The 15552-nt window shown below is 42.6% G+C and overlaps 1 protein-coding gene and 1 long non-coding RNA gene across 3 annotated transcripts in view; both read left to right on the forward strand.

Annotated features, from left to right (window-relative positions):
* Positions 1-7775, forward strand: part of LOC111546093 — a 122819-nt gene extending 115044 nt beyond the window's left edge. The window contains exon 4 of the long non-coding RNA XR_002732642.3: positions 5540-7775. This is a non-coding gene — a long non-coding RNA (uncharacterized LOC111546093). The remainder of the gene's footprint in view (positions 1-5539) is intronic.
* Positions 7776-13617: 5842 nt separating this feature from the next.
* Positions 13618-15552, forward strand: part of TANC1 (tetratricopeptide repeat, ankyrin repeat and coiled-coil containing 1) — a 135049-nt gene continuing 133114 nt past the window's right edge. For both annotated transcript variants that reach the window (XM_023217397.2, XM_023217398.2), the window contains exon 1: positions 13618-13809. In XM_023217397.2, coding sequence (XP_023073165.2) covers positions 13734-13809 — 76 coding nt within the window. In that variant the 5' untranslated portion in view covers positions 13618-13733. The remainder of the gene's footprint in view (positions 13810-15552) is intronic.

The following is a 15552-nucleotide window of genomic DNA, read 5'->3' on the forward strand; positions in this document are numbered from 1 at the left end:
AGGCCTGGGAAAGACCTTGTTATATAGCCACATGTACATGGTGGATTTAGTCTGCTTTTTTTCTGGAATGTGAGCTGAGTTGGTAGTATTTTTGAACGTGTTTTTGTGGGGAAGGAACTTTAAGTACTGCCTAGAAACTTTGAGACATTTTTCCCCCATAATGATCCCGTTTTCCTTGTAAGGAGCTGAAATAAGATAAATGGTAGCAGCTCCCTTTTATTCTCTCCTTTCTCTTGTAATGAGGCCTTTTGGCAGACAGCTTTGCTGACGGGACTGCCAGAGTTTGGATTTGAGTAGTTAGTGAGGGGGTGGTGTACTGGTTATAGTATTGTTCTAAAAGTCTTTTTCCCTTCCACTTATTTTTCCACCCCCAAAATGTCATCATGTCCAACGTGACAGAATGTTCCTGACAATTATCACTCAGGGAAACATGACTTGCTAAATTATCTAAGGCTAAGTCAAACTTTCTTAAACACCAAGCAATGCTCCATGCTCAGTATACACCTTGGTTAGGGAATATGTTATCTGGGACAGCCCAGTGTGGTACTGTGGTTAAGAATTCTGACTCTGGAGCTAAACTGCCTGGGTTCAGTTCTGAATCTGCCACTTTCAGGGTAGGGGATCCTAGGCAACTTAGCCCTCCTCCAAGCCTTGGTTTTCTCATCTGCAGCAAGGGGATAATGACAGTGTTATTTCAAATGGAATGGGGTGAATAGTTAAGTTAATGTTTTGCTGTGGTTTGTTCCCACCAAAACCTCATGAATGGCTTGGTGCTGTTCTCCTGTAACAAGCCAGAGTTCTTGCTCTGGGAAGACTGGGTGAGTCCTCATGGGAATGGATTAGTTCCAGAGAGAGTAGGTTGTAACAAAGCCAAGATACTTCTTAGGTTTTCCCCTCTTTGCTCATGTCCACTTCCCCTTTGACTCTCTCTGCTGTGTTGTGATGCATGGGGAAGCCATGGCCTTGCCCTTGAACTTCTCAGCCTGCAGAACGATGAGCTAAGAACTCTCTTTTCTTTATTAATTGCCTAGTCTCAGGTATTCTTATAGCAACTCAAAATGGACTGATACATAGATGTAAAATGCTTAGCAAGATGTCTGGCACACAAAGGAAGGGCTTAAGAACTACCAGCTTAATCATCATTATTAGGGCAAGTATACACAATGGGCATTGTATTAATCCATTTTACATTGCTATAAAGGAATACCTGAGGCTGGGTAATTTATAAAGAAAGGGGATTATTTTATCTCACAGTTCTGCAGGCTGTAGTGCCAGTGTCTGCTTTGGTGAGGCCTCAGGAAGCCTTTATTCCTGGTAGAAAGCCAAGGGAGGAGGTACCAGGCTCTTTTTAATAAACAGATCTCGGCCGGATGTGGTGGCTCAAGCCTGTAATCCCAGCACTTTGGGAGGCTGAGGCAGGCAGATCACAAGGTCAGGAGATCAAGAGCATCCTGGCTAAAAAGGTGAAACCCCATGTCTACTAAAAATACAAAAAATTAGCCAGGCATAGTGGCGGGAGCCTGTAGTCCCAGCTACTCGGGAGGCTGAGGCAGGAGAACGGCATGAACCTGGGAGTTGGAGCTTGCAGTGAGCCAAAATCATGCCACTGCACTCCAGCCTGGGCAACAGAGCGAGATTCGGTCTTAAAAAAAAAAATCAGATCTCTAGTGAACTAATAGAGTGAGAACTCACCTATTACTGCTGGGAGGGTACCAAGCCATTCATAAGGGATTCACCCCCATGACCCAACACCTCCCACTAGGCCCCACCTAGTGGGGATTACATTTCCACAGAGATTTTGAAGGGACAGACGTTCAAACTCTATCAGGCATACATAACATAAGTAAAGCAGAACTCAATATAAATCCTGTTGTGTTACTCAGGAATGAAACAGTATGTGAAGTTCGAGGATAAGTGGCCTCTGGCAGTAATCTCGGGGCTTGGTGAGTATTTGGGATGGAGAATGGCTTTAGCAGTGTGGTATCCTGTGGTTAGTTGTTGTCCCTGGGTTGGCCTCATTGCACAGCTCCGGGGCACTGTTAACATAGATGGGACATGTTCTGCATGGTGGTCCACTACTGTTGTCATTTCTCATGTTACCTTCAAGAAAGTGCTGTGAAAAAAATGTGGAGTTCTCTGTTATTATAAATTAAGAGGGTGTATTTGGATTGTTTTGAGAAAGTTTAATGTTAAAGCGTTAACTGGTTGAAATTGCAGATAGCAGGGACAGTGAGGCTCCTTTTAAGTGCTTTGAAGCACCTAGGGTGAGGCACTGGATCTTGGACCCTGCAGTATCTGTAGGGTGAAGTTGATCCAGAACTTCATTGTGAGAACAATCAATAGGAAAGACCATCTGACATTAGAGAGACCTGGATATGGGCAGTTGGAGCTATGTGGACAAGGGCAAGTGTGTGGCAGGCGGATGGAGCAACAACAGTGGGCATAGCTCGAGGTGCCTGAATAGGGGAAAGGTGAGACCTTCCTGGAAGAGGACTCATGAGAGCAGGAGCCTCAAGAACTTGACAGGTGTCCAGTGTGGCAGCTTGCAGGGAAACCTCTGGAAATAAAAGGAGATGGATATAAATTTGAGTTTCAAATAAATGTTCGCTGGAAAATAAAGTGTATTTTATTTTATAAAACGTGTCAGAATATATGTCAAACTGAAAATGTAAAAGAAAGGGGAAAGAACCGTTCATACTTCCACTCCCTTCAAAATAACCCATCATCTTACTGACTTCCTTTTAACTTTTGGGTCGTGTGTCTTACTTATTTTTCCATTGTTATTAGACAGTATATAAAAGATTGTGTATACTAGCTTAAATGTTTTTTCTACATGTTTTTGAAAATGTTCATATGGTAAACTGATTTTTTTTTTTTTTTTAATTTCAGTTCCTTGGCAATGAAAGCAGTCATTGTGGTGTTCTGTGCTACTCTGCTTGTTTAGAAGGGTGGGTGGGGGTAAAGAGAGCTTTCCTTGCCCAGCGTCCCAATCATGTGAAAAATGTAAGCTATTGTTAGCGAGTTCTGGCAGGCAGCATCAGTTATTGCTTTAAGGGTCTCCAGATAAAGTAAGAGATTCTTTCTGCACTGTGGGGTGAAGGATGTGGTTCAAAAAGCCCATTTCCTGAATGAGAAGGCTGTGGAAGAGGGGCAGTTGAGTGAAGTGCTGGAAGGCCAGAGTTGGGTTATAGAGTTTCTTGTATTTTTTAAAAACCATAATGTCCCCACTGTTGAGTAGTGGATTGTTTTTTTCTCTGAAGGAACTTGTTTCTTTCAGAAGGATAAATGGGTTGTACATTTTCTGAGCTTTTGAGTATCTGAGAATGTTTTCTGGTTGATATGTATAATAGCCTGGTATAGTTTTACAAGATTTGGCTGTGCTTTTTTTCTCCCTCAAGTTTTGTAGATGTTGCTTTTTTGTTTTTCTGGTTGTTTTTGTTTGTTTGTTTTGAGACGGGGTCTCCTTTTGTTGCCCAGGCTGCAGTGCAGTGGCACAATCATGGTTCATTTCAGCCTCAACCTCCTGGGCTCAAGCGATCCTCCTATCTTTGCCTCCCATAGGGTTGGGATTACAGGTGTGAGCCACCACACCTGGTCAGTGTTGCTTTTTTGATTTCTGGCTTTCGGTGTTGGAGGGGAGGGGTCAAGGGTTGTGGGTGAAATTATGTTCCCCAGAAAGTTACTTTGAAGTCCCAACCCTTGATACCTGTTAAAGTGATCCTGTTTGGAAATGTGCTCTTTGCAGATGTCAGGAAGTTCAGATGAAGTCATGCTAGGTTAGGGTGGGTCCTAATCTAGTATGACTGTTGTCCTTAGAGACAGACACAGAGGGAGAATGTGATGTGATGACGTAGGCAGAGATTTGAGGCATGGATCTATAATCCAAGGAATGTCAAGGATTGCTGACCACACTGGAAAGGAAGAGAACAGCATGAACTAGATTCTCCCTGAGAACCTTCCGAGAGATCATGGCCTTGCCTAACACCTTGATGTTGGACTTGGAGCCTCCAGAAATGTGAGAAAGTAAACTTCTGTTGTTTAGGCCACACCGTTTGTGGAACTTTGTTACGGCAGCCCCAGGACACTGACACAAGAGTTCTGAGTGTAGTCGGGCTCTGGTGCATTTCAGAGGCTCCCAGGTTTTGTTTTTATCCTAGTAAAATGCCTTTTTAATGTTTACCTAGAAGTCTGTGATAATTTTTCTTAGGTTTTTAGAAAAATTACTTTATCTTGTGCTTATTTCTTCTCAGAAAGGTTTTTGTTTCCCATATCTGTAATATTTACCCACATTGTTAAAATTTTAGCCCCTTCCCTCTGCTTCTTGGGGAAACCTTCCCGAGCTTATTCTCTTTATCATGGACTAGGTTTTCTATAGCGTCAGTTCTCCTTGACTACCTGAAATGTGGATCACGATTTCATTATTGCTTTTTAAATTTCCAGCCTTTCTTCCCTTATCTTTAATAGTCTATAGTATAGATATGTAGTATAGAATGCCTTAGTCTATAGTATAGCTTCAAGCTTGTCCAACCCACGGCCTGTGGGCCACATGAGGCCCAGGACGGCTTTGAATGCGGCCCAACAAAAATTTGTAAACTTTCTTAAAACATGATGAGACTTTATTTGTAACTTTTTTTTTTTTTTTTTTTTTTAAGCTCATCAGCTATCATTAGTGTATTTTACGTGTGGCCCGAGACAATTCTTCCAGTGTGGCCCAAGGAAGCCAAAAGATTAGACATCCCCGGTATGGACTGTCATCAGGAAAGAAACACTCTATGAAGGGTCTAGAGGCCAGGCCATCCTATGTTCTATTGATGGTGCCAGGCAGTTCACAGAGTTGTTCTCAGTCATCTCTGAGTGTTCAAGAAGATGTTCTCTTTCCTTTCACTAATAAGCTATGTTTTCTCAGTCCCATCATTGATTATTTTGGGTGGTGGTTGGGGGAGGCTTATCAAAAGAGAAAAGATGCAATCAGCTGGGTTTTACTGATTTGGATCTGTTGTTCCTGCTGGTGGGCACGGGGTGGAGATACAGAGGCCAACTCCAGGGTCAGGGGTTTGCCATCTTCCCCTCTCCACGGTGGGCTGGGCTCTGATGTTTTATAGACTGGAGTGTGGTTAGGCCACCAATTGTTTGTTCCAACAGCAAAGGATCCTCTTTTGTCATCTTTAAAATTACCAGGAATTCTTCTCTTTTCTGGCAGTCTCTTCCTTTTGGTATGGTTTTTTTTTTTTTTTTTTGCACTCATGAGTTTTCTTACTTTGTACTTAGACATTTTACTAGGGTATTGGGAGAGGCCTTGCCAGGACTGCTAACCAGATGCAGTTTTAAAAAGAAACAGGAATTCATGCATTTATCACCTGCACCCCACCTCCACCCCTCCCCGCTCCTTGAGTGGCTGTTCCCCGTCTTCTCTTTACTTCTCAATTCCTTGGTCCTGTCCTGCCTCATTTCCTTCCTTTTTAGCATCTGCTTTCTTCCTTGTTCTCCCATTACACTCCACCCCTCATGTCTCTCTTCCCCTCTTCCCTCCCCGGCGCAGACTAGATGTTTTCCTAGGGCTTTGGATTATCCATATCCCATGTGAGTGGGCATCTGCAAGTGTGCCCACACCCTGCCACTGACAGCAGAGATCACCACAACCTGGAGGATAAACAGAAGGGTGGGAAGAAAAGAAATGCCAGCCGACCCAGAGCCCATCAGTGACAGGAGTGTGGCAGGCTCAGCACTGCTGGTATCCAGCCTTCGGAGCAGGGCACTGGCACTCTTCTTCCTGCCATGCCCATGTCCACTGTAGTCAGCTGCAAACAAGCTTGCCTCCGAGCAATGCCTACACACATGTCACTTCGAGCACATGCTTTGTGGAATAGAGTTTCATTTCACCCTACTTGCCAAGTTAGGCCTTAGTAGGTGGCCCATTTATCCTAAAGATCTTAAAATCGACACATGGCTCAATCCTTGGGAATGTACATTTAAATATTTACAGGAAATGTGCACAGAGGAAAAAATATAAACCATCTAAACATGTGTATCTTACACCCATGCTTCAGTTGATCAGTTCCCATTCGAGCTATGTTTGAACATGGTAGCCACTGCTACTGGTTGGATGTGTGTCCTCCTTGAGACCCTCCATGCATGTACAAATGTCCATGTTTGTATAGATGTAAATGTATTGTGTGTGCATACACACATGCATAGATACACATATATATACACATATACCCTCAAGTAATGTACATTTGGAATGGAAACTTTTATTTTAATAATCTGCATTATTTAGTACAGTAGGCCCTGTAGTTTCTTTTCCCTTTCTTGCAACCTCTTTGTCTTGGGAAGTAGCATAAGCATTCTAGATCTTTTTGACCACCTTCTTACTTCTGTGGCTCTCGGTCCTGGCTGCACAGTAAAATCACTTGGTGAGCTTTAAGGACCATCGCCTGTGCCATTTTCCCAACCAGTTAAAACAGCCTCGCTCAGCAGGGATCGGCGGTCTCTCTATGTGGAGGGCGTTGGGAACTGCTGCTCTAATCAGGTGTAGCATCAGTCGACCTGGCAGAGCCACGGAATTCAAGCTGCAGTGTGTTCTCCAGGACTGGTGGACCTGGACAAGTCTGTGCTGGCAAGGAAATGTAGAATCGCAAATTCCATGCAGATTGAAAATGAACCCTGCCAGGTTGCCTTCCACCGCAGCTAGCTTGCGACTTCACCCGTCATCGGACCAGGCAGAATGACCGGACCCGGTGCCGCTGTGCCACAGAAGCAGCAGGCCCAAATGCTGCAAGAGTTAATAAATGTCCAGTACCCATGGAGAGGAGAGGAAACTAGGGTGCTTGATGACTAAACACCTATCCTGCATCCACTTCGCTTGTATGGTGACAGCATGAGGTGTGACTGAGAGAAGATTAATGATCACTGGGCCTGGGTACCTCCCAAAAGGAGTGCTGCAGGAGTGCTGTGGAGCTAATTAACCAGCCGGCATGAAAAGTGAAAATAGACAAGGGAACAGGGTGCTTTGTTTTGTCTTTTTTTTCCCTCTGTGGTGGCCCAGTACTGTGTGTAGACCTACATATACTATTTTTGGTTTTCCTTCTTAAGTATGCAAAATGACGTAATGTTGAAAGCCTCTCTCAGTAGCCTTCTCCGGGGGATCAATACTGAGACAGTGGACTCTGGATCCCACTGCCTGGGTTCAGACTCAGCTCTGACATATGCCAGAGTGGCCTTGGGCAAGATACTTGATCCTTTCTGTGCCTCAGTTTCCTCATCTGAGAAGGGGGCTAATAGCAATGCCTAATTTGTGGGGTGGCTGTGAAGATTAAGTGAAATAATACATATAAAGCACCCAGAACTCTGTCCTGGCATCTAATACATCTAAAGAAAATAAGCATTTATTTTAAATTGCACCCTTCTGGGAGTTTGGGGGTGGGAGTTTTTCTGAGGTCATTTATTTTTAAAACACAGAAACTCTTGCATGCTGATATATCTTAAAAGGAAAACTTTGACAATTAGAGAGGAAATGCCAGTCTGTTTACTCATCTGTTTCAGGATAAAGCACATTTGTACATTTGGTTCTATAATCATTGAGTATTAAGAATAAAACCATGCGGACAGTATTTACTGATCTCTATTTGGATCCCACTTGGTGGATTTTTGAAGACAAGTATACGCTCTCCTATTGGCTAGGTTTCTTGTACCCTAGGGGTTAGCTGCTTTCTTGCCTCTTAGTGGTATTGTTTGAGAATTAATCATGATTGTCTGAATAAGGTTTTTGAAAATTGTTTTCTTGGATGCATTTATTTTGAAAATGCTCTGCTGGTAATTAGGAGATTCTATAGGACATAAAATGGCTTAAAGTGCTTTTAGTTGTAGCCTTCTGAAGGGTTCAAAAATGATACTGGATCTTGTGGAAGAAATCTTTCTGTTTTCTATAAATATAGCGGTGCGTGTGTATGTCTGTGTGTGTGTATGTGTGTATAGTTATGTGGTTATAAAACCTTACAGTGGAAAATGTTTAAGAAACATTGCAATCTTAAGGCGGAGACTGCACAAAAGATGCCCTAACACATTTAATGCCCTAGTTAAATGCGTTGCTCAAGTCTCGTTTTCTGGAGCTGGATAAACAGAACATGTATCTTTTTCTATTCTAAGCTTCTATCGCCCCACCCCACCCCAGTCACTTCAGTGGCACAATAAATGGAAATCTTATTTCCTGCCTCTGCAAACCTATTTACCTGAGTGTCTAAGTGCACCCTTGCCTTTCTCAGGCCTTCCCTTCCTGAAATATGCTTTTACTTTCATCTCCTTGCCTTCGCTGCCCTCATTTTTTAAAGCTGTCTCTAATCCTGCACTCCATGTACTTTAATCTGTGATGTTGGACGTTGCCATTCTGCATAGCTGCCTTTCAATATTCACATCCCAGGTTCATATTTTCTTCCATTTTTGAATTGAAATCCCTTTTCACAGCCTTTAATGGTAAACACATTTTAAAATAAAGAACTATTATCAAAAGCCATTTCTGCCAATTTATAACGCCTTATTGGATGACTTTATTCCCTTTGATAATTTTGTTATCTTTGCAAACTAGGACTTTAACTTATTTGTATGCATATATATTTTTATTTATTATGAACAGAGAGGTTCTTATAGATGTCTGTGTGTCCCCTTGCCCTTTCTGGACTTTTATTTTTGGACTTAAGGGAATTAATGATTTTAAAAGAAGCAAAGGAATGTGTGTGTATATGAGTAACAGAGACTGTATGTAACCTGCGAAGCCTGAAATATTTACTATCAGACCCTTTGCAGCAAAGTGTGCTGACTCCTTATGTATTTGAAATACTCATTAAAAATGTGAGTTTTGGGGATCTCTATCTTTTCCCCCAAATTAAAGCTCTTAAACATGTGAAGTGGTGAGAATGTTAGAGCCTGAGCTGACCATTTGTGGGGAGGTTCTAGCTGTGGTCCCTGTTCCTCGGGGTTACCTCCCAGGCCCCAGTCTCCCACCTGAGACAATGTGATTGCATTCAATGCTGTGAGATGGAAAGCGTGTTGGGATAGGTGTGACTGTGTGGTGTGTAAATGTTCCATGGGAAACACCTGCTAGTGAAGCTGGAGGAGGTAAATTACTGGTCATTGATAACATGGTTTTCATACCCTGGAGAGGTTGCATTGTCCTACCTGGCATTTCTGCCTGCAGCAACAGGAAGGGTGATTGAAATGTGCTTCCCATCACTTTATCAAGGTAGGGAACAAAATAGGTCATAGTTAAAAGAAAACAGTAATCAAGGTGGGGAATAAAACAGGTCATAGTTAAAAGAAAACAGTATCTATTCAAGGGGTAAGAAATATGTCAGCCGTGCTGCTTGTTGCAGTGAAACATCTTTAATTCCTCTTAAATGTCTTTAAGCTTCTGCTGAGGAATGTGAAATCAACTGGAGAATCTCTGGTGTCATGTTGCCCAGAACCAATATTGTATTGTTCAAATGGATGCCCCTAAGCGATTTTCACTTTCTGCCCCTGGCGTCATTGTGATGCCCTTTGTTTGACCTTAAACCCCCTGCCCTTGTGCAGTTAAAGCTCCTGGCTCCAGAGTGCTGGATCCACCCCTCTTTGTGCTTCCTGTTCATACATAAAACTTCTCTCCCTACTTTGTACCTTTCTAATGAAAGGATACTAGAAGTTAGAGATCTTGCATTGCCTCTGAAAAACAAACCAAACAGAACAACATGTTTGGGAGTGATTATACTGAGATGGTAAAGTAAACTTGAAATGGAAACCCCCCCTCCCACTAACTCTTCTCTTAAGCCTCGTTTTATTGCAGCCTGCATAAAATCATAGTGCTGGAGTCCAGCTGCTCCAAAGGCTGAAGGTCCTCATGCTTACAGCATGCTTTGGAAACTCATCCCCACATTTGCAGTTAATGAAAATATTTGCTTTGCTTGTTATAAACAAAGTTTATGGGCAGAATTTATAATTAGGAAACTCTTTAATTCTTTTTCCCTTCAATGCCTAATTTCTCTTGTGTCATGTTGGAGAATTCTAAGTATTTAAGAAAATAAACCTTTTCTCAGTGCTGTTTACTTTATTTCTGGTGGTGGTACATGTATTTCTCCCTTCTTTTGTGTCCTCATCCAAATTAAAGGAATCTGGGTTTTTATTTGTTTTTGTGTAGGTCAGTAATACTCATGTGTGAGTAGGGGACAGTGCCTTTGTGGCCTGTCAGGCCATCTCACAGCCATTTGACTAGCTGGGTCTGTGATTTAGGCTATGTAAGAACAGCCACAGGGCAATGTAGCTCTCTTCAAACCACATGGAAAACCAGTGTCACCTCTTCAAGGTCCCCCACACGTCTTTTGTGTGTAATGTCCTGTGGCTGTGACCTTAGCGCTTTCCAAGTTCTGGTCTGTCTCCTGGTGTTTCTTGCCTGTACACCCAAGAGTTGGCTGACGTGATATGGTTCTTGTAAGCACAGCACCTGCTTGCATTCTCAATGTGAGAGTGAGGTGGTGATGAGAAAACAACCATCCTTCAGCTTTTACAAGTTTGTCAAGACAGAGGGCATCCGGCCCCACCGCGGGCTGGCATCATAGTGCAGCCCAGCTCTGCCTTAAGATCTGTTTCCTCACCAGACAGTTGAAGGGAAAGCAGCTGGGAAACCTCGTGACCTGGCTGAAAGCCTTGAGGTGGTTTCTCAAAGATTCCAGGCTCATCCACAGTGCTATAAGACTGGCCCCTGTGGTTCTGGGGATTGGTGACAATAGTATCTTACAGTGCTGACTGGTGAAAGAAGGTGGATGAAGCTTGTCGGGGGGCCCAGCTGGGGGCCATTACTGTCCACGTAGACTCTAGGAGGTAAAGGCCTCTAACTCCTGCCTGCTTCTCTCCCTTGAGGACAGAACTTCGTCCTGGGCATTTGCATGAATGTCCTTATTTTTGTAACTCCAGTGAGAGATTTTTGTTTTTTTTGAGATGGAGTCTCACACTGTTGCCTGCACTAGAGTGCAGTGGTATGCTTTCGGCTCACTGCAACCTCTGCTTCCTGGGTTCAAGCAATACTCCTGCCTCAGCCTTCTGAGTAGCTGGGATTACAGGCGCCCACCACCATGCCCAGCTAATTTTTTTTTTATTTTTAGTAGAGATGGGGTTTCACCATGTTGGCCAGGCTGGTCTCGAACTCCTGACCTCGTGATTCGCCTGCCTCAGCCTCCCAAAGTGTTGGGATTAGAGGCATGAGCCACTGCACCCGGCCCTGGTGAGTTTTCTGATCTGTCTTGTTTCTTCAAATGCCGGTAATTTGGGCAGTTAGCGATAAATCTTTAGTTTTCCAAGTATATAAAAAACACCTCATACATAGCTAACCCAGGAGTGACTCAAATTATCTGACTTTGCTGACATGCCCATTGTGGGACTTTTCTGTTCACTGCTCTGCTGTGAGTTCCCTTTAAAAGTAAGGCATGTGCCGGCCAGGTGCTGTGGTTCATGCCTGTAATCCCAGCGCTTTGGGAGGCAGAGGCGGGCGGATCACAAGGTCAGGAGTTCGAGACCAGCGTGACCAACCTTGTGAAACCCTGTCTTTACTAAAAATACAAAGATTAGCCAGGTGTGGTGGTGTGTGCCTGTAATCCTAGCTACTCAGGAGGCTGAGGCAGGAGAATCGCTTGAACCCAGGAGGTGGAGGTTACAGTGAGTCGAGATCGTGCTATTGCACTCCAGCCTGGGTGACAGAGTGAGACTCTGTCTCACAAAAAAGTAAGGCATGTGCCTGTCCTATATGGAGGAGGTGACTCTACTTCCCCTTGACTCCTAACACAAAAAACAAGCACAGTGATACCACTTGAAACTTGATGGTTTTGTATGTATCCCTTTTGAGCCTTATACACAAAAATCTGCAAAATTTAGTTCCTGCCTAGCTAGGCAGCTTTCATTTTTTCTTTTTTTAAAATCTAGTCTTTGATTGTGTGTGTGTGTGTGTGTGTGTGTGGTTTTTTTGGTTTGTTTTTGGAGCCAGGAAGGCATGGCAAGGAGTGGTTGGATAGCTTTTGTCACAGAGACTGGTGTTCTTCTGGGAAAGTTTATGCATCTTTCAAATTCTGCTGTGTGTGACTTAGAGTTTGAAGATGCTTTTTAAGAAGCAGATAATGACTTACATTCTTTCCCTGCACATCCTTAGTTCTATCTTAGTACATACTAAGGAGCGGGAAAGGTAATTGGTGGGGAGAGGCAATCGGAGGAAAATGTGTTATCTGAATACATGAGGACTGGCTGTATTTTTTTTGGGGGGGGCGGGGGGAGACTAGTTCCAGCCAAGATACTCTTTCTTGTGTATTTTTTTTAACATTGTGATTACATCCTCTCTGCTGCTTGAGGTTTTGCCTGCCCTAGAATGTTGTTAGAAATGCTTGTTCCCTGGTGCCACAAAGAAATAGCACTTGAATATAAATTTGATTATCTCAGCAAGGCAATTTTTACTTTCTGCAGAAAGGGTACTCATCACAGATGGAACAATGGCGAGAGGGCACCTGGACAGGAGAGGGGCAGGAGTTCTTATTCCTGATGCAGGTAGCCCCTACTGCTGTGTCATTCCCCTATTGGTTAGGGTTGGACCACACAGTCTAAGCTAATTCTGATTGACTATTTTAAAGGCAGTAGGGGTATGAGCCAGAATGGTGGGGTAAGTAGTTTAGTGGGAAGGATGGTTAGGAACAGGTAACTAAAGGTGACTTAGGTCAGAGCAGGTGACCGGGATGAGTCAGGACAGAGCAGGTGACCAGGGAACAGGTGTGAACTACTAATTAGGATTGGCAGGAAAGTTGTTTACTGAAACTAGACGCAAGAGGCCAAAGAGAACCAGGAAGTTAAACTTTAAAATGGAGAATCAAAGAATAAGAGAGCTGAACATACTGACATACTGATTCTTTGAAGAGAAACTTGGGGTTCACCATATTTAACAATGTTTAATTTCTTAATAGTAAGCTTGTTTGTCCCCAAACTTGTTTAGGGGTGGAGTGTCAAGCAGAAGCTGCCTAACAAGTGAGGAATGTTTCTAGTCTCATGACTGGTTTGGGGCTGTTTGAGTTTTAGGAGTGTGGCCCTGTGTCATGGGGAGTGTTGAGTAGATGGGATGAGAGAACCAAGGGATGGTGCTGGGGAGGAATGTGGATGTAGGGTAGACTCTCCCTTAGACTTTTCTTATTAGAGAGGAGCAGTGGAGGCCTGGGAGTTCTGGAAGGGTTGGCATCTGAATCTGTTTTACTGATACCCATGTAAGGCTAGTAAACCATCTCCTTTTCCTTTTCTGAAATCAAAGCTTCTTGTGGATCATTCATACTTGACCTTGATCTAATCCCAGATCAGTGGCTTCCTGGATCCTTTGTTAGGTATTGAAACCATATCAGGGTAGTGCAGAAAGGCACATGGAGCAGAGTTCACTGATGCTTGAGTTTTCCCTTGTAGGGTAAAACATTTCAAGAGTAGTGGGGGAAAAGTCATTTAAAAAAATTCAATACACACATCTGATATATAGGAATTATGTTCTGAGAATATAGTTTATAGGAATTAAATTTGCATCAACTTGTAATGAATGGATGGTTTAACCTAAGTATTCCCTCTCTACTCTAGGAGGTGACTTTGGTCCAGAGACTTCTCCAGTCCTGCCCCTTGACCATGGTGCTGACTCTTCTGTGAGCAGTCTTCCCGCAGCAGAGGACACCTACAGGGTGAGCTTGGCCAAAGGTGTCTCGATGTCTCTGCCTTCATCACCTTTGCTGCCTCGACAGTCTCACTTGGTGCAATCAAGAGCAAACAAAAAATCCCCAGGTAAACAGGGAACGAAAGAGCTGCCTTAGTTATATATGTAGTACATGTGTTGAAAATAAGCAAACTTAGTGCCCATGAGAAATCTTCTGGGAGAACATTTTTTCTTTGTCATAGTATCTTGAGAAGAAAGAAATCTTTTTTTTTTTAATTTAAGGAAAAAGTGTGGTTTTAATAGATTCATTCTGTTTGGACTGCCAGGCTAGATTTTTATAAAGATTTAAGATTTTGTTATCAGTACTGATGTTAACCAGCAATTTTATTGTTTTCTTGCTGATGAATTAAGGAGCTCTATACAGCTATGGCACCAAATAATGATGTTTCTTTCTATCAATGACAAACTGCATGGATGACAGTGGTCCCATGAGGTTGTAATACTGTGTTTTTACTGTGCCTTTTCTATGTTTAGATACGTGGATCCTTGCCACTGCGTTAATAGTTGCCTACAGCATTCAGTATAGTCACATGCTATACAGGTTTGTAGCCTAGGAGCAATAGGCTATGCCACAGAGCCTAGGTGTGTAGTAGGCTGTGCCACCTTGATTTTGAAAGTACACTTGAGGATGTTCGCACAATGACAAAATCACCTAACGATGCCTGTCTTAGAACGTATCCCCATCATTAAATGACACATGACTGTAATCCAAACTCACACGTGGTGGGTTTAAAGGTTATGGATGTAGGCAAATGTCATCTGACGATAGTCTGTTTATTACTACCTAGTATTATATACTGATGTATTATATTTGATTAAATCATCTAGCATTTGAACAGCTATAAAGTTCGTTTGGAAAACTCAGACTTGTAAAGGGGTAAGGGAAAGGGACTTTGGATTATTCCTGTTATACTTTGAAAGTATTTTGGCTTCCCTCTATCAGTGTTTTACACTTAACATTACCCCCAAAAACACAAACAGAACTTTGAGAGGTTATGATTTACATGTGAGGAAAGCCTTTCTAAAATGCTGATACCTTGAGTTTTAAAAGTTCTTGGATTTTTTTTTTTTTCTTTTTTTAAGGTTTGTGGAGTGTTTACAAAAGGCAGGATAATTTGGGGCCCAGTTGATCATACGCCAGTGTAGGGTTTCTTCTCAATTACATGTAAACATATTCAGAATCTATCCAAAATGTGCCTAGGGCTGTGAAATTGGTATCTGTTTCTCTGATTTCCTGGTAATATTTGTATTACTTGAGATGATATATGCCGACTCATTTAGTAGATCTTTGAGGTTTATGTGTGGGTAAATTAGGAGGGCATCCTTAAAGGCTCTGAATGCTAGAAACGGTGCTCTGAATTGGTGAGAGTCCAAAATCTTTTATTGTTGCAGAATTTTCTGGTTTAGGACAACATTGTTTACAATCCATTAATTAGCTGGAACTCAGGAACCTTTTTGGTATGAAGTAATTTCCTGTGCCAAGGAATTTGACCTGTTTATCAGTATTTGGGGAAATTCCTGGAATGTCCGTCCTTCCTTCTTTGCCCTCCCTCACTGCTGTATCTCTTTGTCACATTTCTTCTCTTCCTTCAAATCATAGTTCCCACACTGCCTGTCATACTGGGTTATCCTGATTGGAATTACTCTTTCTGAAAAGTATGCACAGTATTTTACTTTTTCTTTATTATCAGGTAAGTCATTTGTCTTTTTCCCCTGAATTAGTGTGTATATTGACAAAAAAAACAAAAAACAAAAAAAACACTTTGCTTGGCTACACTTCAGTCACGCTCCTCAACTTTCTCCTAGGTCCG

The sequence above is a fragment of the Piliocolobus tephrosceles genome, chromosome 11 (genome assembly GCF_002776525.5).
Source record: "Piliocolobus tephrosceles isolate RC106 chromosome 11, ASM277652v3, whole genome shotgun sequence".
NCBI lineage: Eukaryota > Metazoa > Chordata > Mammalia > Primates > Cercopithecidae > Piliocolobus > Piliocolobus tephrosceles.